At 39.9% G+C, this 23,789-nt stretch overlaps 1 protein-coding gene across 4 annotated transcripts in view; it reads right to left on the bottom strand.

Annotated features, from left to right (window-relative positions):
* Positions 1 to 23,789, bottom strand: part of KDM2A (lysine demethylase 2A) — a 105,323-nt gene that overhangs the window by 41,846 nt on the left and 39,688 nt on the right. For all 4 annotated transcript variants that reach the window (XM_044680459.1, XM_044680457.1, XM_044680458.1 and 1 more), the window contains exons 4-6: positions 5,783 to 5,921; positions 4,354 to 4,432; positions 3,384 to 3,430 (exon numbers count right to left, since the gene is read on the bottom strand). In XM_044680459.1, coding sequence (XP_044536394.1) covers positions 3,384 to 3,430; positions 4,354 to 4,432; positions 5,783 to 5,921 — 265 coding nt within the window. The remainder of the gene's footprint in view (positions 1 to 3,383; positions 3,431 to 4,353; positions 4,433 to 5,782; positions 5,922 to 23,789) is intronic.

Raw genomic sequence — 23,789 nt, 5'->3', positions numbered from 1 at the left:
ATCTTAAGCTATTTCCTCTCTATATGTGGAACCTTAACTATTCTAGAAGATATCAAGATGAATCAGACAAGGAGAGAGTCCTTGGTGAACTTGTGATCTAGTAGAGAAAAGAAAGCAAACTGTTAACTGCCTCCAGAGAGAGTGGGATTGAAAAGGAGTGAAAGTCTATAAGCCAGAGGCAAGAATAAGACCAAAGAGCCTACTTCTGCTTCCAGAATTCAGGAAAAATTTCAGGGCCGAGAATAACATTTGGCTGGTGCCATGACAGAACCATGGTGGGTACTGGTGCTCAGTGGAAAAGGGGAAGTATGGGCAGAGACAATGGTCAGAAGAAGCAAGATAACAAGCTGTGAGAGAAAGGAAAGAGTCTCAGGATAGTGGTATGCAGTGTAAAATAGGGTAGATTAGACCCAGAAAGAGAGTTTAGGATTTGGTGACAAAGAGATCAATGATGGCCTTAAATTTAAGTGAATGCTTTCCACAATGGGGGTAAGTGGAGCCAGGAGGCAAGGGGTGAGAAAGCAAAAGTAAGTGCCACCTGCTCTTTCATGGAACTTAGGATGAAGAGAAAAATCCATCCAGGAGTGTTTCTAATGCAGGCCAAATGCTGGAAACACAAAGAGAAAATCCCATAGTCCTGTGTTCAAGGAGTTGAAACTCAGATTGGGTTAGGCACATGTACCCCTACCTAAGGGAGATAACACCAGGCACCTCTCACATAGAAGAAGCCCTTCCTTGACCTCTCTTGGCCAGAGTCCCACAGGCCTCAAGCAAGCAGCCCCTTTAGTGCTAGTGCTAGGATTCATCCCAGAGAACTTAAGGCTTGAAGGAAACTATCAGGTGGAAACAAAGAACACAGGCAAAGGCCTTTCACTAAACAACTAGCATTTACAATGAAAAAGCCCCTGGGAACTTAGACTAGAGATAGAAGAGAAGACACTGTCCAAGGGGGACCAAACAATAACTATGGTATGGCTATCAGAGCAGAATACAAATATGACTAAAATATAAACTGTTGTCTGTTGAATACTTTGGCCATCTTTTATAGTAAAGGAAAAAATGGATTTCCTATAAAATGCACATACTAGCAAAAATAAATACCAACAAAAACGTGGAAATACTGATTACACATTAATTACATATGCCCTTAAGAGCCTTGAATATTGAGGTTCTTGTCAGGAGGGTATAGCTCCGTGCTTTCTACGGAAAGACAAAGTTGGATTAGGATGATTGTTGGAGGACTGCCTTGGGGATTGAGGGGAAAGAACAAATGGATGGATCTAAGTACTTGTGCTAAGAACAGATACAATTATGGCCATAATTCCATTTTACACAGAGCATTTTGACCATCATTAATGGTGCTGGCATTCTCACAGTCAGTTTTAAAAAACTGTGCAGACAGTCATCTGCTGAATTTCCCACTAGCCAGCATTGTGAAAACTATCATTGTTCTCTAAGTATTATCCCTGGAAAAGCCCCACCTCCAGCACAGGCCATGGCTTTGAGGTGGCTATTTTACAGGCTTTGTGAGGAAACGCTACTATTGGCAGTAAGCAGATCTTTGAGGGACTAGGCAAGGAGGTATGGAAAAGCCCAAGTGGATGAGCACTAATGGGTTCAGTAAATTTATGAGAATGCCATCAATGGATTCCTGACAGGCCAACAAAGGCAAGGGGAACAAATACATGCCTCAATATGTCAGGACAGTGGCTGGATCAGGCCTGGGGACTGACCTGAGATGGAAGCTTGCAGTGACCAAAGGATCAATAATTCAGGTAGGCCCTCTGTGTCTGCAGGTGTGTAAGCCTGCAAGACTGACCATGGAGGACAGATGAGAGGAGTCTAAGGAGAAGGGGCCACTCATAGAGAATGGCTCAGTGTGCACCTAGGCATTCCCTCTATAGTACACAGAATTCTGAGAAAGTCAGGTGGATGGCTGGAAAGGACCCTCTGGTGGCCAGAAGAAGGCCTTGCAGGTGATCATTTTCAAAGAGAAAAGGACAAGCCCGTCTAGATATAGCACACACAGCAGAATGCTCTCTAACCTTAGTGAAGAGAAGCACTGCTTCTAGGTCATCTTCAATCTTAAAACACAAAGCAGGCCTAGAAGTATTTGGTTAACCAATGATCACCCTCTGAAGACCTGACCGGGACAGATCTGGAAAGTTGTTTTTAAATAATTAAAATAAATCTCTCAAAATCAAATGTCTCATTCCTGCTAAAAACCTGGATGACTTGTATTGGTCTAGAGGTCTCACTCAATTCAGCAAGTATTTGTTACAGCTCTGAGAAGCCATGAAGGTAAAACCAACAGTCTTTGCCCTCAAGGTATCTATACCTATATTCTTCTGGGAGGGAGAAATAGTATGTTTACATATAAGTAAACAAGAATCTGAAGTCATCTGAGTGGGACTGGGGCTGGGACCCTGACAAGGAATTGGCACATGAGCTAAGCTTGGGAGGGTGTTGAATATTCTAAGAGGCAGAAGTGAGAAGGGATCCCATTTTTTAGGGTTATAGGAAGAAGTGTGTGTGTGTATATATATATATATATACATATACACACACCCACCAGGCAAGGTGTCAGTAGGGCTCCCTTCTTGGTGAAGATGGGATTAACTCTCCCCTGCCTATTTTTAGATGTAATTACCAGAAGAGTATACATCCCATTTTTTCCTTAAGTGGGGGAGGTCTGTGACCCATGTGTGCTATAGTGGGTGATGAATCAGAAACAATTGATTGCCCCCTGGGCAGTCCTAAGCAAATCTAAAGCTACAATTGGTCCACATAAAGGGGAAGGAATGCACAGGAAGTGATGCAAATAAGCGTCTTTAAAAGCAGTTGCAACTTCCTGTGAGAGGGAGTTCTTAAAGAGTTCAGAGTTTGAGTTCAAGGGTGGTGAAGAATCTGTTTCGTGGACCTGAGACTGTTCTTGAATCTCTCCCTTTGAACTACCATATGGGTGAGTGAAAAGGCTGACTTCTTTCCCGACTTTCTGGAGAGACGAGCCTCCGGAAAGGCCCCTGTTTTGGAGAAGGCCTCATGGCTGGAACCCTTGCTTAGTTTACCCCTGGGCCCTCTGAAGCCCTTCCTGGTTCAAACCGGGTCAGATTAATTATCTACTCAACTCTTTCTCATTACCTTTACTTTCCCTCTTTCTCCTTTTGTAAATAAACTGCCATAAAAAGTCATTCTGACTTGAGTAATATATTTTCGGTGACCACATTTTTATACATTTAGTCCAACCTTAATTTTAACCCTTACATTTGGGACAACTTCCATCTGGGGCTAGTCTGCTCTGTTGTTATTAAGCTTCTGCAAGGGTCCGCCCTGGGCTCATGCTCCTCCCTCAAGAACCTAGAGGCCCCCAAATGGACACTTACCCACACACATTTTCACATCATTCACGGTGAAGTCTGGATCTGGCATCCTAGGAAACAAATAGCAAAGTAAGAGCAAAAGGAGCAGAGATAACTCTGAGCCAGTGTGGGGTTTCATGATCTACCTCCCACTTCAGACAAGCTCATCTTATTTTAAACCCTGACCTTCCATCTTAGAATCAATACTATGTATTACTTCCAAGGCAGAAGAGTGGTAAAGGCTAGGCAATGGGGGTTAAGTGACTTGCCCAGGGTCATACAGCTAGAAGTGTCTGAGGCCACATTTGAACCTGAGACCTCCTATCTCCAGGCCTGGCTCTCTATCCACTGAGCCATCTAGCTGACTCCAACATCCATCTTTAAATCAGACTTACAAAGTTCCTCTAGGTCAGTGATGGGCAAACTATGGCCTGAGGGTCAGATGCGGCCCCCTGAAATGTTCTATCCTGGGGTGACATTATTCCTAATCTGACAAATACAGTGAATAGGATACAATACAATGAAACTTCGAAAGAGTTGCCTTAGAAACAGACTGACAGATGAGCATTTCCTTTCCTTTGGCCCCCTCTTTAAAAAGTCTGCCCATCACTGCTCTAAGGGCCTTCGGGTACGCTCCTAGATTACCTGCTTGGTTTTCTACTCAGCAGATATGAAGGGAGAATCAGTTTCCCCCAGGAGCACAAGACAGACATTTCTTTCTTTCTTTCTTTCTTTCTTTCTTTCTTTCTTTTTAAAACCCTCACCTTCTGTCTTGGAGTCAATACTGTATATTGGCTCCAAGGCAGAAGAGTGGTAAGGGTAGGCAATGGGGGTCAAGTGACTTGCCCAGGGTCACCCAGCTGGGAAGTCTCCGAGATCAAATTTGAACCCAGGACCTCCCGTCTCTAGGCCTGGTTCTCAATCTACTGAGCTACTCAGCTGCCCCCAAGACAGACATTTCTTAATGTATTCATCCATTAGCTGGCCCACTTACTTTATTCCAAGTCCATCAGAATTCTTGAAAATCAGAGGGTCTCTCAAGCCACCCCGCTGGATGTATTCTACATTAAAATCTGTCACCAAAGAAGAACAATAATTAGAAAGATCAAAGCTTCACCTAGAACTTCAAACCTCAATTCTCAGTATACAATTTATGCAAAGATTTGATAATAGTTCAGCTGTTCCTAACTGTCCAGCCTGTCCTCAATATCCAAAAATAACATTAATTCTTCCCACTAAAAAGTAATATTGCACTCCCTCCTATGGCACTGACTATTTGCCAAAGAGCAGAGCTAAAGGGTACATGAAGAGTCTCACAGATGAACTGAATCAGGAGGATATAAAAGGGCTTTCCCTGCACTCAATTCCAACCCAAGAAAGAGTCCTTCAGGAAAAACTCCTTCTTCTGCTGCCCTAAGAAAAGCTTGGCTCTCATATCCCTGAGAATGTTTCACTATGGGAGCCAAGATTACACAAAAACACCAAAGGATAATGAATACTTTATGTGTCCTAAGAGTTCATAGACTCTTTAGCCAGTATATGGAAGAACATGCTGAAACTCATCTCAACAAACATTTGTTATGTACCTACTATGTGTATTAACTCATGACCTGTCAGTAAGGATTAAATCTATGTTCTGATGTTTCCTCAAATACTGACTTCCTCAACATTCTCCTCTAATCCTCATTCCTGACTGATAACGGAGTGGTTCTCTTCACCCCCAAGGCCAACCCTACAACACGCCCATGACACCCACTTTTTTCTTGTCTTTTCATTAGTTTGTGAGAAGCTCAAAGGCTGGGCCTCTTTTTGCTTTCCTCGGTATCCCCAGTGATTAGCATAGTGCCTCGCCTAACATACTCAGATAAGTCAATTCTTGTGGACTGACAAGTCCAGCATTCTCTCTGACGATTCTTTCTCAGTTTCCTTCTCAGGCTCCCTTGTTAGTAGTAGTCTCTCACTTAAGAACCATCCTCTCTCAGGACTTCAATCACCTAGATGCAGATGGCCCCCAGACTAACAGATTTACCGTCCCTCCCTGTCTCTCTCCTGAAGCCCAGTAGAGTAGCACTATTCCAAAGGGATGTCTTAGGAGCATCTTAAATTTAACATACAAAATTGAATCTTTGCCTTCAGACCACACCTATTTTCTAAACTTATTTTCCCCTTGTTCCAGGTTCAGAATTTTGGCTATCCCCAAATCTCCGGCCCCAAGGTTCTCCCCAAATAACCTGCCCTAAGGGCAAGGACAGTTTAGTTTTGGTCTCTGTGTCCCCAGTGCCTCTCAGCATAGCATCTAGCCTTTTAATAACTATTAGTTGACTGTCTGAAGAGCACTATGCTAGGGTCTAGCTAAGATATACTTTATTTAGTTTATTATAATGATATACCAGAGAGGAAAGAGTAAATTAAATCTTACTGACCTTTTCCTTCCATAAAGGTGACAAAACTGGCATTGTATTTGTTGGTGTGGAGTTTTTCATCCAAGTCAAAAGTCCTTTTTCCTTCAATTTCATCATCAGAAATCCCATCATCTTCGTAGCGTCTCCGCATTGTGCCACGCTATAAGAAGGAAAAGATGACCCTCGTTTGGAGCTGCAATTCTCCCCAGAAAAGGGAACAGTTTTCTCCACTAGTGCTAAAGGGCTATTTCAATCTCATTACTAACTGGCAATGATGTGTTATCCTTCTCCTGGAGACCTACCTATTCACTTCCTCTGAGTTAAAGAGGGACATCAGAGGAAAGAGAATGCCTGTGAATGCTGGAATTGGGACAATTGGGAGTCCCCTCTAGGAACCTGGATGATGCCAACTTCTTGAATTAATTGAAAGGATCACAGAGTTCACTTGGAATAGTGATTTCTATAAACCAGTGCTAATGACACTGGTTTCATTGTCCTGTCTATCAGTGGCAATAGCTGAATTTATGAGTATTGTCAAGCAATAACACTAAATATGATGTTTCCATTACTTGTAAAAAACCAAAATCCTCTATCAACCCTACAATAAAAGCTTTGAGAAATGTGTAATCCTGAATACAGGCTCAAATATCTGCCAGATAGTTTATTAGTTGAAACATAGACCTGGTTGTCCAATCATCCAAATCAGTAATTTTCAAAGTAGGGTGTGGAATACTTGGGGGGGGGGGGGGGGGGGAGGAATCAGACCTGAGGAAACGAGCTCACTTAAAGACTGTTTTATCAGAGAGTGTTAAAAATTATGATAAAAAATAATGAAGCACTTTTGATTGCATCACTGACTTAAAAAGCACTGAAAATGTATAATGAGAACAAAAAAAATTTGTACTGATATAATTATTACTTATTTAAATAGTTCATTTCATTTACTATATCAACTTTTAAAATTTTGCATGCTTTACAGTGTACCAAAATATTGGTACAGCAGTATAAATATATAATATACATATATATGTATAGGGAAGTATGTCTAAAAAACTGATAAGTTGTGTGTTCATAAAAGCTTTGAGACCACTGACCTCAACAAGTGTGGTCAAATCAAGCCTACAAGCATTTATTAAGCACTGATTATGTGCCAGGCGCTACTGAGAATTCAAAGACAAACAAGAAATAAAGTCTCTACTCTCAAGAAGCTCAGATTCTAACGGGGAGACAGGAATAAAATGACTATGTACAGATAAGATACATAACAGGAAAATGAGATGATGGCAGAAAGAAAATAACTGAAGAATTCAGAACTCTGATCAACACAGTGAACAACCACTATTCTACAGGACCAATGATGAAACATATCTACCTGACAAAGAGGCAATCAATTAAAAATGCAGAATAAGACTTCCCTTTTTGTGCATAGATAATGTGGGAATTTGTCTTGTGCTTGACTAGACATATTGTGAGGATTGTTCTTTTCTTCTTAATGTGACTGTGTGTGTGTGTGTGTGACAATTTAGTAGAGTCAAAAGAATGTACTATTTCAAAGATGACTCCAAAAGGGAGAAATTTCAAAAAATATTTCAATGGTGGCAGCATCCCTGGAATAACTAGATAGCTTTCAAAAGTGACTACACTGAAGGAACCAACAAAGTTATGTCTGTGTTAAAAAAGATCTTTTTGCTATTGCAGAAGGTGCTATTTAAATATTTTGGTGTATACAGGGAGGGACTTTCTTCTTATCAGTGACTTCCTTGAGATATAAGCCTAGATATGCAATATTTGGGTCAGAGAAGTATTTTAGCCATTTTATCTGCATAATTATAAACTCTTTCCCATATAACTGTATTGATTCCTACCTCCGCCAACAATGCACTGCCTTCCCAAGGTCCCTTCAATATTGACTAGTTCCATCTTTTGTCATCTTTGTCCATTTGCAAGGTGAAAGGTAAAGCCTTAGAATTGTTTTAATATATGTTTCTCTTATTAGTGACTTGGAGCATTATTTTATATTCTTGCTAATAGCTTGTAACTTTTAAAAAAACATTTTAATTGGTTAGGTTGATTGTTTTAATAATTAATGTTAAACCATCCTTGCATCCCTGGTTTAAATCCAATCTGGCTATAATGAATGAATTCTTCGATGAAATGTTGTAGTCTCTTTGATCGGATTTTTAATTTCTGAATCTATATTTATCAAGGATATGGGTCTATAGACCTTTCATGCTTTCTCTTTCCCTGGCTTAGGTATTAGAACTATATCTGTTTCATAAAAGGAGTTTAGTAGAGTGCTTTCTTTCTCAATTTTTCAGAATAACTTACATAGAACTAGTAATGATTATTCTTTAGAAGTTTAATAGAATTTTCCTATAAATCTATCAAGACAAGGGCTTTTTTCCCTTTGGTTGTCTCTTTACAGCTAGTTCCCTTTCAAAATCTTTGCAGCAGCAATTTTTGCAGATGCCCACTGCTTGAGGTGTGATACTAATACTAGGTTGTAAGAAATGATTACTATGGCAACTGGAGAAGCACTGAAGGATCTGCATGAACGGATATAGGATGAAGTAAGCAGAGCCAAGAAGACCCTTGGCTCTAGGATGTTAGGAATGTGGCAAAATTATAAAGAACAGAGGTGGCTTCAGAGAAAAGATGTGACACAACACATCCAAGGACTGGGGCCACTGTACAGATTTTCCATTTCAAAGTCTAGATCAGTTTTTTATCCAAAACCCAAAACCTACATTCACCCTGTGTTTTGTTATAATGAGTGCTCTCTGGTATACAGAAAGGGTAGTAATAATGAGAAAATTTTGGTCATAAAAAGAATTTTTTTAAGTAAAAAGTTATTTCTAGTCAACTTGACATTCTTCTGGGGGTGGAAAAGAAAGGAAGGAACAGCTTTCTTTTCCTCTGGTGTCATACTCTTATCTTTCAGAAGCACACTAATAGAACAGGAGAGAAGAGGGTGAAACCTGCCCAAGCTGAGCCCTCTTCTGGTTGAGTCTTTCCTTTACTTATTACTGGAAAGTCATTAAGAAGGCAACAATTGTTGACTATTGTAAGATTAAAATTAACATTCAATATCTCCAAGTATTTTATTTTATGAGCTTTATTAATAATCACTTGAAGTAAAAGAAAAAAAGTAAAAGCCCGAGTAAAGGAAAGTTTTCCCAGCAGTCTCTGGAAAAGAGAGGGGGTGGGATCACACACAAATTTTATCTCCAAAATGTAAGGACGTAACCTGAGAACCAATGTGGGAAGCTGGGAGAGAAGAGTCCTAGGTTATAGATTCTAATTACACACTATGCAAGAGAGAGGAACTGAAGTCCTTCTCCCTTATATATAAAACCTTCACACAAAAGAGTGAAACACTGACTTGGGAAGTGTTTCATGAAATATATTACATCACTCAGGCTCTCTCTGGGAATCACTAGGAAAATATTCAGTCTTTCTAGCTAAACTCAAAGGCGAGTCTGCTTTATGAATAGCAAAAACTAACCATGATCTAAAAGCTCAAATTGGCTTAACACTTTGTTGTGGTGTATTCCAGGTAGTTTTCATAGCGGCAAATCAAAACTCATTTTGGGGGGAAGAAAACCAAACAAGTAATTCTAAGAAGACCTGAAGTGACTTATTGGCTTCCCATAGACCCCAACTTTGGCATGATCCAACTTCACAGTCAACAGCAACTAATTGGAGGCAGATGCCTCAAAGGCAATCTACTTTTCCTGGTTGATGTCCAGTCTAAGAGGTACTCCACACTACCACCAAGTTGGGGGGGGGGGGGGGGGGGAAGAGTGCTAAAAAAAAAATCAAATAAATCTACTCCTCAAGCAGGTTCAATAGAATTCCTAATTAGAAAAAGCACATAGTTTCTTTTACATAGTAACCTCTCATTTATCTAAAATCCAGATAATCAGAAATTTCAATTGTATTCTTTAAACCTGCATTCCTCAGCCATTCTGAATAAATGGTAACTTATGATATTGAATAAATAATAAAGGGATTTTTCATAAAGAGTAAAAGTATAAAGAGTAACATTATTAAATCACAACAGCACTTTCCTGGCAGAAACTTCAGATTTCTTTTCTCCCAGAGTAACAGTTACAAATATGTTCACTCAGACACACCCCAAAAAAGAACTTCTCCTAATGTACATGACCACCTACTATAAATGGAAAGGGATGGAAGATTAAAGGCAGACATTTAGCAGTGAAGAAGCAGCTGGGTGGTACAGGAGCTAAAGTGCTGGGCTTGACATTCAAATCTTGTCTCAGATATTTTCTAGCTATGGGACCCTGGATTTAGGGTCAGAACCTCTCAGTTTCAGTTTCTACATCTCTAAAATGGAAATAAAAAGAATCTATCTTACAGAATTCTTGTGAGGAACAAATAAGATTAACATGTGTAAAGCACTGTGTCAACTTTTCATTATTTTTTAAAAATCCTTAATGTCTAACTTACTATCAATTCTAAGACAGAAGAGGGGCAAAGTGACTTGCCCAGGGTCACACAGCTCAGAAGTATCAAAGGCCAAATTTGAATCCAAGTCCTCCTAATATCAGACCTGGTACTTTATCCACTGTGCTACCTAGCTGCCCCTTGGTCAATTTTAAAGTGCTATACAAATGCTACCTATTATTATTATTTGATGAGATCAGCAAAAACAACATGGCTTTACTAGCCATGGGGAAAATATGCTTTTATGTTAGGTTTAGAACAGTGGTTCTTCAAACTTTTTGGTCTAAGAACTCCTTTAACATTCTTAAAAATTGTTGAGGGCTTCAAAGACCTTTTGAGTGTGTATGAGTTATACTTATCAATATTTATCACAATAGAAATTGATAAATTTCTAAAATATTTATTATTTAACAATGGCAAATCTATTAAATGTGAGCACATAAGATATTTATGAAAAATAAATTTTCTAAAACAAAGAAAAACAGTGGGAAGAATGACATTGTTTTATAAACTTTTTTGCAAATCTCCTTTACAGTATTTGGCTTAATGGAAGGACAACTGAAGTTTCCTATCAACTTCTATATCTGACCTGTTGCCATATACTATTCTGTCTTAATTATATGAAGAAAAATTGGTCTTAGCACAGATATGTATTTGGAAGGATGAATATTTTAATAGACAAGGAATATCTTAATATCATTATGAATATAGTTTTGACCTCTCAGATTCCCTGAATTTCAAAGTCTTCAAGATCATACTTGAGAACCAATGGGTTAGAAAATTCTAGACATAAAAAGTTAATGCTCCAATCACCATGATCAATAGTTTAATGTACACCACAGGGGTATAAACAGTATATTCTAAAAGGACAGGCAATTAAAAAAAACTTTTGTGGGTGGGTGGATGGGGGCATAAATCTTCACAGATATTTAAAAGTGATAACTACTGGTCATAACCACACATATTTCATATTTTTTTAAAGGCAGTACAGTATAGTGGCTAAAGAAATCAAATCAGCAATCCAATTCTTTATAGTACCCATCGTGCCTGTGCCTATGCCTATGTCATGGCTATGGTAGGAACTATAGGGATGAGGAGGGGATGGACATGGGATGGATGGAAGGAGAGGCAGTAATCACAGAATCCTTGCCCATGAGGAATTTACAACCCTGGTGAAGAGGATGAGTGGGAGCCAAGAGACAGGGATTTAAGCCTTGGATCAATTACTCAAATCTTAAAACTCGCTGTTTCTTGTCTCTCTCTGAACCACAGACACAAGAACAAAATGTTTACCTACACAGAATAGAGTAGGGGGGGGGGGCAGGAATATTTTCTTCTTGCAAATCTGGGAAGGGCAGCCAACAAGTTAAATGGTCATCGGGTTCAAAAAGGTTCAAAATGAAATGCAATAAACATGTATTAAGTGTCTGTTAATGATAAGGATTGATGCTACATGAATGAATACCAAAAAAAAAACAAAAAACTGACAATAGGCTCTACCTGCAAGGAGCTCACATCCTACTAGGGTACACTATAGAAACAGGTAAGTAAATACAAGATCTGGAGCAGTCAAATGGCCCAGGGCACAGAGTGCCAGACCTGGCCTCAGACACTTCCTAGCTGTGTGACCTTGGGCAAGTCACTTAATCCTGTTTGCCTCAGTGTCCTTCTCAGTAAAATGAGCTGGAGAAGGAAATGGCAAATAGCTTTAGTATCTTTGGCCAAGAACATTCCAAATGAGGAAGGAGAGAACACATATCAACTAAGAAAACCAGGAAAGATTTCCTAAAAAAGGTTTCCTGTCCATGAGTTGAACTTTGAAGGAACTGGGTAATCTAAGAGATGGAAGTAAGAAGATAATGGGGGGTGAGGGTGCCTCACGCAAAAAACACAAAAGCACTGTGGCAGAAGGAGGAATGTTGAATTTTAAGAATTACAAGTTGGTTGGAATATAGACTATATGAAAGGGAATAATGTAGAAAGACAGGCTGGGAACCAGGCCTGGAAATCAGAGGACCTGGGTTCAAATCTAGCCTTAATACAACCTACCTGTAACCCTGGGCAAGTCAAGGAGGGAGGGAAGGAAGGAAGCAAGCTATATCATAAAAGGCTTTAGGTGCCAGGCTCAGCGGTTTGACTTTGAAACAGTGGTGAGTTGCTGAAAATCCTTGAGCAGAGGAGATTATCATCTATTTGGCAGTTGTGTAGAGATGAATTAAAGGGGAAAGAGTAGATAAATGTAAACTTTCACATTTGGTTTTTTTTAAAAACCCTTACCTTCTGTCTTGGAATCAATACTATGTATTGGTTCCAAGGCAGAAGAGCAGTAAGGCTAGGCAAAGGGGGTTAAGTGACTCGCCCAGGGTCACACAGCTGAGGTGTGTCTGAGGCCAGATTTGAACCTAGGACTTCCTGTCTCTAGGCCTGGTTCTCAATCCACTGAACTACCCAGCTGCCCCCTCATGTTTGGTTTTTTAAACAATCAATTGTACAAACACAGCTGGGTAAAGAAAGGCTAGACAAAAATGTGTAAGAAAAAGACCATTATTATTATTGGCCTATAAAGAACTGCCATATGACAGCCCAAAAAGATAAGGCTATTTTAGGCTGTATTGGTCTAATATCAAACTTTTATCAAATGTCATTGAGTTGAGAGTAATGTGTTAGGGAATGGGGAAGAAACTTAAAATACACTAGGGAAATAAGCCACAAACCATACAATATTATACTGGGAGAAAAGCAGTCAGTCAGAAGGTCTTGAAGCTTTGAAGAATGAGGTCATTACAAGGAAGGGAGTACAATATAAGCAAATCCAAGGGAGCAATGATTGACTAAGGGCTTATCCTGAGCCTTTGGATACCAAGGCAGGAGCACACACTCATGCTGGGAGGGAGTCAGGGAATGGTCCAATGGTCCAGTTTGGAATAGAGCCTATCCAGAGCAATATGGAGATGATAAAGCAGGAAAACCAAGGTGGTGCCAAGCAATGAGAAGCCTTGAATTCTAGACAAAGGAGGAGAGTTTGAACTTCCCTAGGAGAGGCTATCTCCTCCCTAAGAGATTCCTTGTCAGGTTCCCTGACACAGGCTGTCCTACATCTCTTCCCCCCTTCAAGCCTTGATAATCTGTGCCTCTGCTACTGAAGACCTTGATCCACATTCTGCTGAGAGCACTGGGGCCGCCTGTTCTGAATTCTCTTGGGCCCTATGTCTTCCTCTCAAAATCCTTTGACATTCAATCCCCTCACACTCCCTTTGATTCATAGTATGATAAAAAAAAATGTTCGTACTTCTCTACCAAAGCCAATACCTCTACCTTGACCCCATCCCTCCCTCCCTCCAAGGAATTGTTTCCCATAATGATTCTCTCTAATCTTTCATCTTTCTCTATTTATTGGCTGCACATGAACCCAAGTCCCTCTCACCTTAAAAGAAAAGTTGCTCTTTGATCTAGTGACATTGGCTTCCTGGCTGTTTCCAGAACAGGACCCTCTATCTCTTGGCTCCAAGCATTGTTCTCTGGCTGCTCCCATAGCTGGAAGGCTCTCCTTCCTCATCACCACATCACTTCCTTTAAGTTCAAATTAAATCTCACCTTTTACAGGAAGCCTTCCTCATCTCTTATAAATTCCAGTGCCTTCCTTCTGTTAACAGCTTCCTATTTATCCTGTATACAGGTTGCTTTGTACATTTGTCTGCAGGTCATCTCCCCCATTAGAGTATAAGCTCTTTGAGGGCAGAGACTCTTTTTGTATCTCCAGTGCCTGGCACAACAATAGGAGCTTAATAAATGCTTACTTACTGACTAATCAAAGAAACAAACCCTCACGACCTTTTACGAAAAAGCTACTAGGAAAAGAAATTCAACTCATTTCCTCCACTTCCTTTCCTCTCACTTCTAACCCTGCAATATAGCTTCTGAACTCATCAGAGATATGAAAATTACAATTATTAATGAGTGATCTCTTAATCATCAAATTTGATGGACTTAAAAAAAAATCCTTATCCCAAGTGACATCTAGGCAACACAAAAAACTGTTGATGACCCTTCTCCTCAGTGGACACTATCCTCTCAGGAGTTTTGTGACACTTTGGTTCTCTCTGATTTTCCTCTTCCCTGCTTGAACACTCCTCCTCAGTTTCCTGGTTTGGCTCATCATCAGTATCACTCCCTCTTTATATAATAAATACCCCAAGGCTTTCACCTTGGTCCTCTTTTCTTCTGTTTCTCCACTCTTTCACCTGATGACCTCATCAGATCCACAAGTCTAATTATCTATGTCTCTGTGCAGACAACTCTCAAATATTTATATTCAGGTTCTAGTTCCTTGTGACCTCCAGGCCAGCCCTTATTACTCACAGCCTCCTGGACTTTTTCTAAGCAGATATCTCATAGACATCTCAAACACAATATTTCCAAAATAAAACTCATCTTTCTCACCAAACCCACTGCTCCTATAAAGTGCCTTCTACACTGGCATCATCCAATCTCTCAGGTTTGCAACCTCAGAGTCATATTGAATTGCCCCCTTTCCCTCATCCCTACACTTTATCAAATCACTGCCAAGTCTCTGCACGCTGACCTGCCTGCCTTGGTAGAAGCTTCAACTCTTCCCTGCCTCTCTCTTCTCATAATGCTCCTACTCTATTTCAGGCTCTCAGCACTCATGGAGATTACTGGAAAACACTCCTGCTTGCTCTTTTGGCTCAACTGCCCAAGGGACCATCTTAAAGCCCAGGCTAGACCATGTCACTCCACCCCACAGACTCCCTCTGTTGGGAATCTAAAGCCTTTCACTACCTGACTCAAGACTTTGCCAAGATGATCATGGATGATCTCCTTTCATGTGTTCTGCCATGTCCAGTCAAAGAAGGCTTCTTGCTGCTTCTCCCACAAGTAACACTCTTAACCTGTCTCTTGGCCTTTTTTTTTTTTAACCTCTTACAATTTCTCATTATCTTCAAAGTTTGGCCCAAGTGTTGCCTTCCAGATGAGGTTTTCCCTGACTGCCCCTCAATCCACTGCTGGTGGCTTCCCCTTCAAAATTACTTTCTATACTTATTCTGTATATAATTATACAGGCAAGCTCTTTGAGGGGGGAACTTTCTTTTTTGTGTGGCACTAAAGAAATTCTGGATTAGTTGGCTAGGGGGAGGAGCGGAAGAAGCTTCTGAAGAATGTATTTAAAACAGAAGTACTTGACTACTTCATAACACGATACATTAAAAACATGGGATTTTGGCAAAAGCGTGAAGGTAGCTTGAATGGAGAAAAGAGTCAAAATGGGAAGACAGAATAAGAGATTCCTACAGTAGTTCAGCTATAGATGCCAAGAAGGGGCAATGAGGAGGGTTAAGAACCAGTGATGGTAGGGCAAGCAAGAAGAGAGAGAGAAGAGATATCACTAGAGAGAACAAACAGGCCACAGAAATGTAATGAATGGAAGATGATGATGAAGACTCAAACCATGGGGTATTTAGTTTGGAGATGAAAAGACTTAGCTGAGGACACAACAGCTGTCTTCAAATATCTGAAGGGAAGTCACAAGGAAGGATTTGATTGAGAAGTCACTGGTGCAGAGCTAGCCCCAAGTGGAATGGGCTGGCTCAGGAGGTGGCTAAATAGCATTCCTGACAGAGTAACTGTCAGAGGATCCAATGCTATACCAGTTCCTATAAAGATGTCCAAGTATAGACCAGGCACAACCTCTTCCCTTATGGAGTCTAATCTTTTTTTTTAAAGAGTTCTACTTATGTCCTCGCTGTCCCCAGAAATGCCCATGCAAGTGGGGGGCCATGACAACCTTCTAGGCAAATAATATAGAATGATTTCCTTTCTTACTAGATCAAATTCCTTGAGGTCACAGAGGCTAAAATTAATTTCCTCATTAAAGCAGCCAGCTGTCAATGAGGAGTATTTCTGGTTTGCTTTATTTGTAAGAAGAAAACAGCTCTGAACATGGGGCTTATGTGAGTGTCTATAGGAGCTGTTAGAGGGCTGGACCTGGAATTCTGAAACTCCACCTCGATTCTCAAATCTTTCAGGGGAGGGCCTAAGGTAGTCACTTAATTTCTCTGAAGCTCAGTTTCCTTATCTATAAAATGGGGGCAAAATTATCAATGGCACCTGTAGGATATGTCAATTAACCTGTGACAAACAAGTGCCCGGGCACTCAGCTTTCCCTGGCCACCAAGCTTCTTACTTCTCCTGTCTTCCCTCCTTTTCTCCTTCCCTCCCTCCCATTTTAACCATGTCTATGACTTTCATGTTAATCTAGGCCCTACAGATAGTGAAGAGAGTGCCAAGTCTATACTTAGAGCATCTGGTGCAAGTGCTTCATCTGCAATTCACCTCCTACATGACCTGGAGCAAGACATTTTCATCTCCCTGGGCCTGAACTTCCTCTTCGATGAAATGAGGGGCAGGAAGAGATGATCTCTGAGGTCTTTCCAGCTCAAAATCTACCATATTATGTTTTCTTCTTCCTAGGAACTTTTTCCAGTCAGTCTTTCTTCATTCAAAGTTCTCTAATTCTCTAGATTGTTAGTAAAAGTTCTCTGGCAAATAATGCTTTAATCACGTCTCTCTTTCATGTGTAAAGCTATAGTGAATCCTAGGTAAGTATCTGGGACACCAAATCCAGATAGAGAACTTTTCTAACATTTTGCAGTCTTCCCAACCCAAACCTCATTCCCCATTTCCCTTGCCAAAGACTAGGCTTTCACCGCATAAATGTATTTGATTTTAAAGAGCAATACCTCTTCTTTTTTCCCCCTCCTATGCTTTCACATAATGTTCCCTACCCCAAAATTCTCCTAATTCTTCTCCACTAATTCAAATTGTTTTCAAAATCCACCTAGTGACTTTGTGCTATTTCTATCAAGGTACCACCATCTTTTCAGTTACCCAAGTTTAACTGTCTTTGATTTTTCACTCTCCCCACAAATCATACCAGTGGCCAAGTCTTGTTGAATATGGGCTGTCCCCCATGGCTGCAATGATTTCAATACTATATAAACTATTTGAGAAGTTTAGCTGAAGGTCCTACCAAATTCCTTTTATGACACAAATATAATATTGATACCTAAACCAGGAAGAGAAAAACAAAGAAATAAAACTATAGGTCAATCTCCCTAATGAATATTGATGTCAAAACTTTAAAAACCTACCAAGGAGATTACAGCAATATAATCACAAGGATCACACATTCTGACCAGGGAGTATTTATACTAGAAATGTGGGGATAGTTCAATCTTTGGAAAACTTACTAGAAATCGTGTTAATTATTTCAATAAATACAGAAAAGGCTTTCAACAAAAAACAACCACCATTTCTATTTAAAACACTAGAGAACATTGGAATAAATGGAACATTCCTTAAAATGATAAATAGTATCTATCTAAAACCATCAGCAAGTATTATCTGTAATGGGAATGAGCTAGAAGCCTTCCCAGTAAGACCAGGGGTGAAGCAAGGATGCTCATTATCACTACTACAATTCAACACTGTACTAGAAATACTCACTATAGCAGTAAGTGAAGAAGAAATTAAAGGAATTAGAATAGATAATGAGGAAATAAAGCTCTCACTCTTTGCAGATGACATAATGATATACTTAGAGAATCCACGAAAAAACTAAGCACAACAATGAATAACTTAAGCCAAGTTTCAGGATATAAAATAAACCCACAGAAACTATCAGTATTCCTCTATATTCCCGTTCTTGCTATAAATGCATCCTCCCCTTCCTTACCACTGTCTTTTGGGATCTTTAATTTCCCTCAAAGTTCAGCTTCAGCACCAGTCCCTCATGCCTCCTTGCTAAAATTACTTTGCATTTCTTTTCTATGTACTTACGTGGATATGTGTACACATCTTCCTCAGTATGATGTAAGCTCCTGGGGAGAAAGCGATGTATCTTTTTTTGTATACCCAGGGCCAGAGAAGCACCCTCAGGTCCGGCCTCTCTGACCCAGAAAGGCTACGTGACATTGTCTAAATAACAGCTCCATGCCCCAGGCAATTTGGTAAGACTAGAAGTAAGAACTGATCATCACTGTTAGAAGGGGATTCTTCCCTGGGAGTTCCCTATACTAGCACTTCTCAAAGATTTTTGGTCTCAGAATGTCTTTACACTCTTAAATTATTGAGGACCACCTCAAAGAGCTTTTGTATTGGGGGTCGTACTTATCAATACTTACAGTATTATAAATTCAAACATCTTAGTATCACTGTAACAATAATTCTGACATCACAGACCCTTTGAAAGAATCTCAAACTGATGCAGAGGAAAATAAGCAGAACCAGGAAAACACTGAACAGAGAAGCAGCAATATTATAGAATGATAGACTGTGATACACTTTGCTATTCTCAGCAGTACAATGATCCAGGACAACTCCAAGGGACATATGAAAAAGAATGCTATCCACTTGCAGAAAAAGGAACTGCTGGAGTCAGAATACAAATGAAAATAAATGACTTTTCACTTGTTTATTTAGGTTTTTGTTTGGGGGGATGTTTTACATGATTATTCAATTACAAAATTGAACAATATGGAAAATTTCTTTTAAATACTTACCTTCCGTCTTAGAATCAATACTGTGTGTTGGTTCTAAGGCAGAAGAGTAGTAAGGGCTAGGCAATGGAGGTCAAGTGACTTGCTGAGAGTCACCCAGCTAGGAAGTGTCTGAGGCCAGATTTCCTATCTCTGGGCCTGGCTCTCAATCTACTGAGCCACCCAGCTGGCCCCTGGAAATTTTAAGAAATTAAATGAAATTTAAAAATGAAAGAATCTCAAAAACTCTTAGGGGACCCCAGTTCACCCTTTGAGAGTCATTATCCTATACCAATTGTGTGGATTAGAATCATCTCCCCAGGACTCTCTTTCCCAGCATCCCAATCACATATTTATGCTACATATTAATGTAGGGAAGATATAAGTTTTGTGTAGCGCCTCCCTCGCCCTCCCCCCACCTCCCCGGGAAGGGAGTTGTAGAGGTTGGGTGAGAATCAGGCAGGAGAATTTTACCCACGTGGTTTTACTTAGGCTTTATACTTTTGTTCTTCTGTTTCTTCTATTTCAAGAGATTAATAATAAACCTTATAAAATATAACACTTGGAGCTATTGGACATTAATTTAAATTTAACACAATAAAACTGTAAGAATGGTTTAAGCCAAAATCCTACCTGCCCAGCACAGTTTTAGGGGCACAGGAGGCATTAAAGAAACACTTATTGACTGAATGAGTCAACATTCCTTCTTAAGCTCGCCTAACTCCAAAGCATCTAGTTGCTCTAACTTGACTTAGCAGTTACCAGAGTTTGGGTTCTATTGATCTGTATTTGTTTCTAAATTTCTCTATGTTTATCTTCTCTCATCAACTGGATTAAAATCTATCTGTGCAGCTTAAACTCCACTCCTCCTTGTCCCCAAAGCTCTTTTCTAGTGGATCCACACATCTCAAGTCTTTTCCCATTCCAAACCATCCTCCATTCAGCCACAGATATCCCCTGCCACTCTTATACCTTGCTCCCCAATATACATTCTTTTTTTTTTTTTTTTTTTTAATTTTAAACCCTTAACTTCTGTGTATTGACTTATAGGTGGAAGAGTGGTCAGGGTGGGCCATGGGGGTCAAGTGACTTGCCCAGGGTCACACAGCTGGGAAGTGTCTGAGGCCGAATTTGAACCTAGGACCTCCCGTCTCTAGGCCTGGCTCTCAATCCACTGAGCTACCCAGCTGCCCCGCAATATACATTCTTGACAGTGGACTCTTGCCTATTCCATGAACAAGACACTCCATCTCTCACTCTAAACTCCTGGCAGATTCTCTGTCTGTTCCACATGCCTGAAAGATTCTCCCTCCTCTGCTTCAACTACTTGGTTCTTTAAAGTCCAGATTAAAACCATACCTTCTACAGGAAGACCTCTCAATCTCTCTTCATTCTAGTGCCTTCTTTCTTGACCATCATTTCCTGTTTATGTTGTAAATAGCTTGTTGGTACATATTTGCTTGAATGTTATCTCCCTTATTTGATTGTAAGCTTCTTTAGAGCAAGGCCTATCTTTGTCTCTTTTTGTATTCCCAATTCTTAAAACAGTTACTGGCATGTAGTAGGTGCTTAATAAAGTTGGCTCATTGACAGTGGGCAATGATACTTCATTACCAATTGTGCAGCCTCTTCCATTTTTTCCCCCGCAAGTATTACACACAAGTAACATCCTGCATCCTTTCAAGTTGCCCAAGTCTTGCCCTACTCTCCACCCCCCTTTGAATCCTAGGAGTCTGCCCATCTAAGGTTCTTTGGTTGGGTGGTGGGATAGATCCTGGTAGAACAATTGCCAAGGAAATGAAACTGGTGACCAGTAAAGCTTATTTTGATGATTCACTCCCCGAAAGTTACCCTTAAAGAAGAAATGAGCATGGTTTGGTCAATGATCACTGTTTAAGCCTCCATGGAGACCACAGACCAGTTCAGGGCCAAAATAAAAGTACTGTCCTGTGTATGCCTCTGAGATGTGGACAACACTAGACTCATGCTAAGAGGATATTACACACTCCTTGAGTAAGCAAGGTCAAATCATTAGGAGATTCCAAATATAGAAATGCTTCAGAAATGTAACAGGAGTGGGATGGTGTTGGTACGGATTCACTGGGCTACTTGTGTTTCCCAAGTAGAGACTTCAAATCCAAGAAGGAATTTGCTGTGGTGGCCTATTATCCAACTCCCTCTTTAAGAGTGATTCTACAGGCAGACAGGGGAGTGCTGCACAGTGGGAAGGAGAGAAACACATGGATTCTAGTCCCAACTTTGAATCGTCAGCTGTGGCTTCCTGGGCAAGTTGTTTGACTTTCTTAGCCCTCAGTGACCTGATCTGTAAAATGAGGATGGCAATGTCTGCACTACCTTCTTCATTGGGTTAACACTTTTTCAACTTTAAAATGCCACAAAAATGTGGATTTTGACCATTTACCCTTCAGTAGAAGGAGCTAGTAGAAAAAATATGTATATTTAATATTAATTTATTCAATTAGCATTTTAGGCATCCTCTATATGCTAAGTGCTGATGCCACAAAGACCAAAAAAAGTCCCCTACTCTCAGAGAACTATTGGGAAATTACATTGACATGGCCAAAACATGCTGGCTAGTATGTAGAACTGGATTTGTTGGAAGATTAAGTGAGTTCTCTGCTTAGCTAATCAACCAGATGAATGCACTAAGTGAAATTAATAATCTGGGGGGCAGCTGGGTAGCTCAGTGGATGGAGAGTCAGGCCTAGAGACGGGAGGTCCTGGGTTCAAATCTGGCCTCAGACACTTCCCAGCTGTGTGACCCTAGGCAAGTCACTTGACCCCCCATTGCCCACCCATACCACTCTTCTGCCTTGGAGCCAATACACAGTATTGGCTCCAAGACAGAAGGTAAGGGTTTAAAAAAAGAAATTAATAATCTGTATTTTTTCTCCTTTCATGTGAAATGCTGTGAATTCTGTTTGGTATATGTTCCTTTCTGTTCATGATCTATAAGAGTCAATGTAAACTAAAAATAACAGGTGTTTATGAACGACAACACAAACTAAACTTATGGTGTACTTGACAGGATTTCTTTTCAACAGAGCTCACCAGTAAGTTCAACAAAGGTCTCAAAGAAGAGTGGAAGTTCCAATTTCCTTAATATTTCCATAAGAAAATTGTTTTTTGTAGCTCTGCATTTGGGGTTTGGATGTTTTTTTTTTCCTAATATTTGTCTATGTTGGAAAATACTGTTTAAAAAAGACAACCACTGGAAACCAGAAATGACCAAGATGAACTAGCACCATTTTTTAGTATTTACCATATTTAGTAACTGGTCAATGTGCTTCATTACCAGCTATTCTAAGCATGAGTTAGCTTTTATGATGTTGGTGGAAAAATCTGTATGTTTAAGCAACATTTAAACAAGTATGAGGTGTGTGTCTTTCCTGGCAATGAGGTGAATCATTTCCCCATTGATTTCTGTTACAATTTTGGAAAAGCATCTCCTATCCTACATCCAAAACAGAGAAAAGCTCCACAGAGAGCCAAGTCAAGCTGGCACCTCCACTAGCACCTCCTATGGCTAACTAAAGCTTCCAAGAATAAAGCTTTTGAGTTTTCAGTTCTACCACTTGGATTTCTGAGTAAGTTTCTCTTAGAGCAGGGGTCGCCAACCTTTTTGGCTGTGAGAGCCATAAACGCCACATTTTTTAAAATGTCATTTTGTGAGAGCCGTCCAGTGCTCACAGTGCCGCTCCTGTAACAGCACCTGAAAAAAATGGACTTTATGGTTCCTGCAGAAAGAGCCATACATTGCCGACCCCTGTCTTAGAGGATGTATCTAGGCTGACACAAACCAAACTAAGGAGCAGCAGTGACTGCCACCAGCCATCATATCAGCTGCCACTGGAGGCCACATGCCTTGGGCCAGCAGTTCTCAGGGCTGGCACATTTATTCAAACATGGAACCTCAAAAAAGCTGACACTTGGACACTGGCCTCACACCCTGACACACAGGGCACAAACCTTGGCAGATGGCAAATCAAGACCACGTCCATCGGCATTGAGGGTCAATGCTGATGTTTCCAATACTGATGTTGACACAGTAAGCAGAAGCAGGAAAACACTATATCAACAAGAACCAAGTCACTATGATATGATACAATACAAAATAAATAAGCAAAGGCAAGGGAGAAAAAAAAACTATTACTTTTTGCAAATGATATGGTTTAACTAAGAGAATCTTAGAGAGTTATATGTAAAAAGTTAAACGAAACAATTAACCAGCAAAGTTGCAAGATATAAAATAAAATAAGCCCATAAAAATGCATTTCTGAATATTACCAACAAAACCCAGAAGGAAGTGATAGAGAAATTTCATTTAAAATAACTAAAGATTATATGAAGGGTCTACCTGCTAAATAAAACACACGTGCGAGAACTGTGTGTGAATGAACACAATTATAAATACCCTTTACACAAATAAAGACAAATCTAAATAATTAGTGAAATATTATTACAAGTAGGCCAAGCCAATATCATAAAAATGACAATACTATAAATTAATTTATGTATTCAGTGCCACACCAATCAAAGTACCAAAGAATTACTTTATAGAATTAGAAAAAAATGACAAAAATACTGATTTGGGGGAACAAAAGGTCAAAAGTGAGAAGGAAGAGAACCTAGTAGTACCAGATCTCAAACTATTCTATAAAACTATATAATCACAAAAACAACTTGGTACTAGCTAAGAACTAGAGGTTGGTCAGTGGAACATGTTAGGTATATGACACAGAAAACCAAACAAGTTCAGTAACCTAGTATATAATAAACTAAAAAAATACCAGCTATTGGAGGAGGAACTCATTATTAACAATAAATATTGGGAAACAGTCTGGAAGAAACTAGATGTACGCCACGATAAGCTCCAAATGGGTACATGATTTAGATATAAAGGGTGATACCATAAACAAATTGGAGGAGTATGGAAGAAACTGCCCATCATATCTATGGACAAGGGAAGAGTTTGTGACTAAACA

The sequence above is a fragment of the Gracilinanus agilis genome, chromosome 6, assembly GCF_016433145.1.
Source record: "Gracilinanus agilis isolate LMUSP501 chromosome 6, AgileGrace, whole genome shotgun sequence".
NCBI classification, from domain to species: Eukaryota; Metazoa; Chordata; class Mammalia; order Didelphimorphia; family Didelphidae; genus Gracilinanus; species Gracilinanus agilis.
The sequence above is the reverse complement of the archived record's forward strand: the minus strand, read 5'-3'. Positions and strand labels throughout refer to the sequence as shown.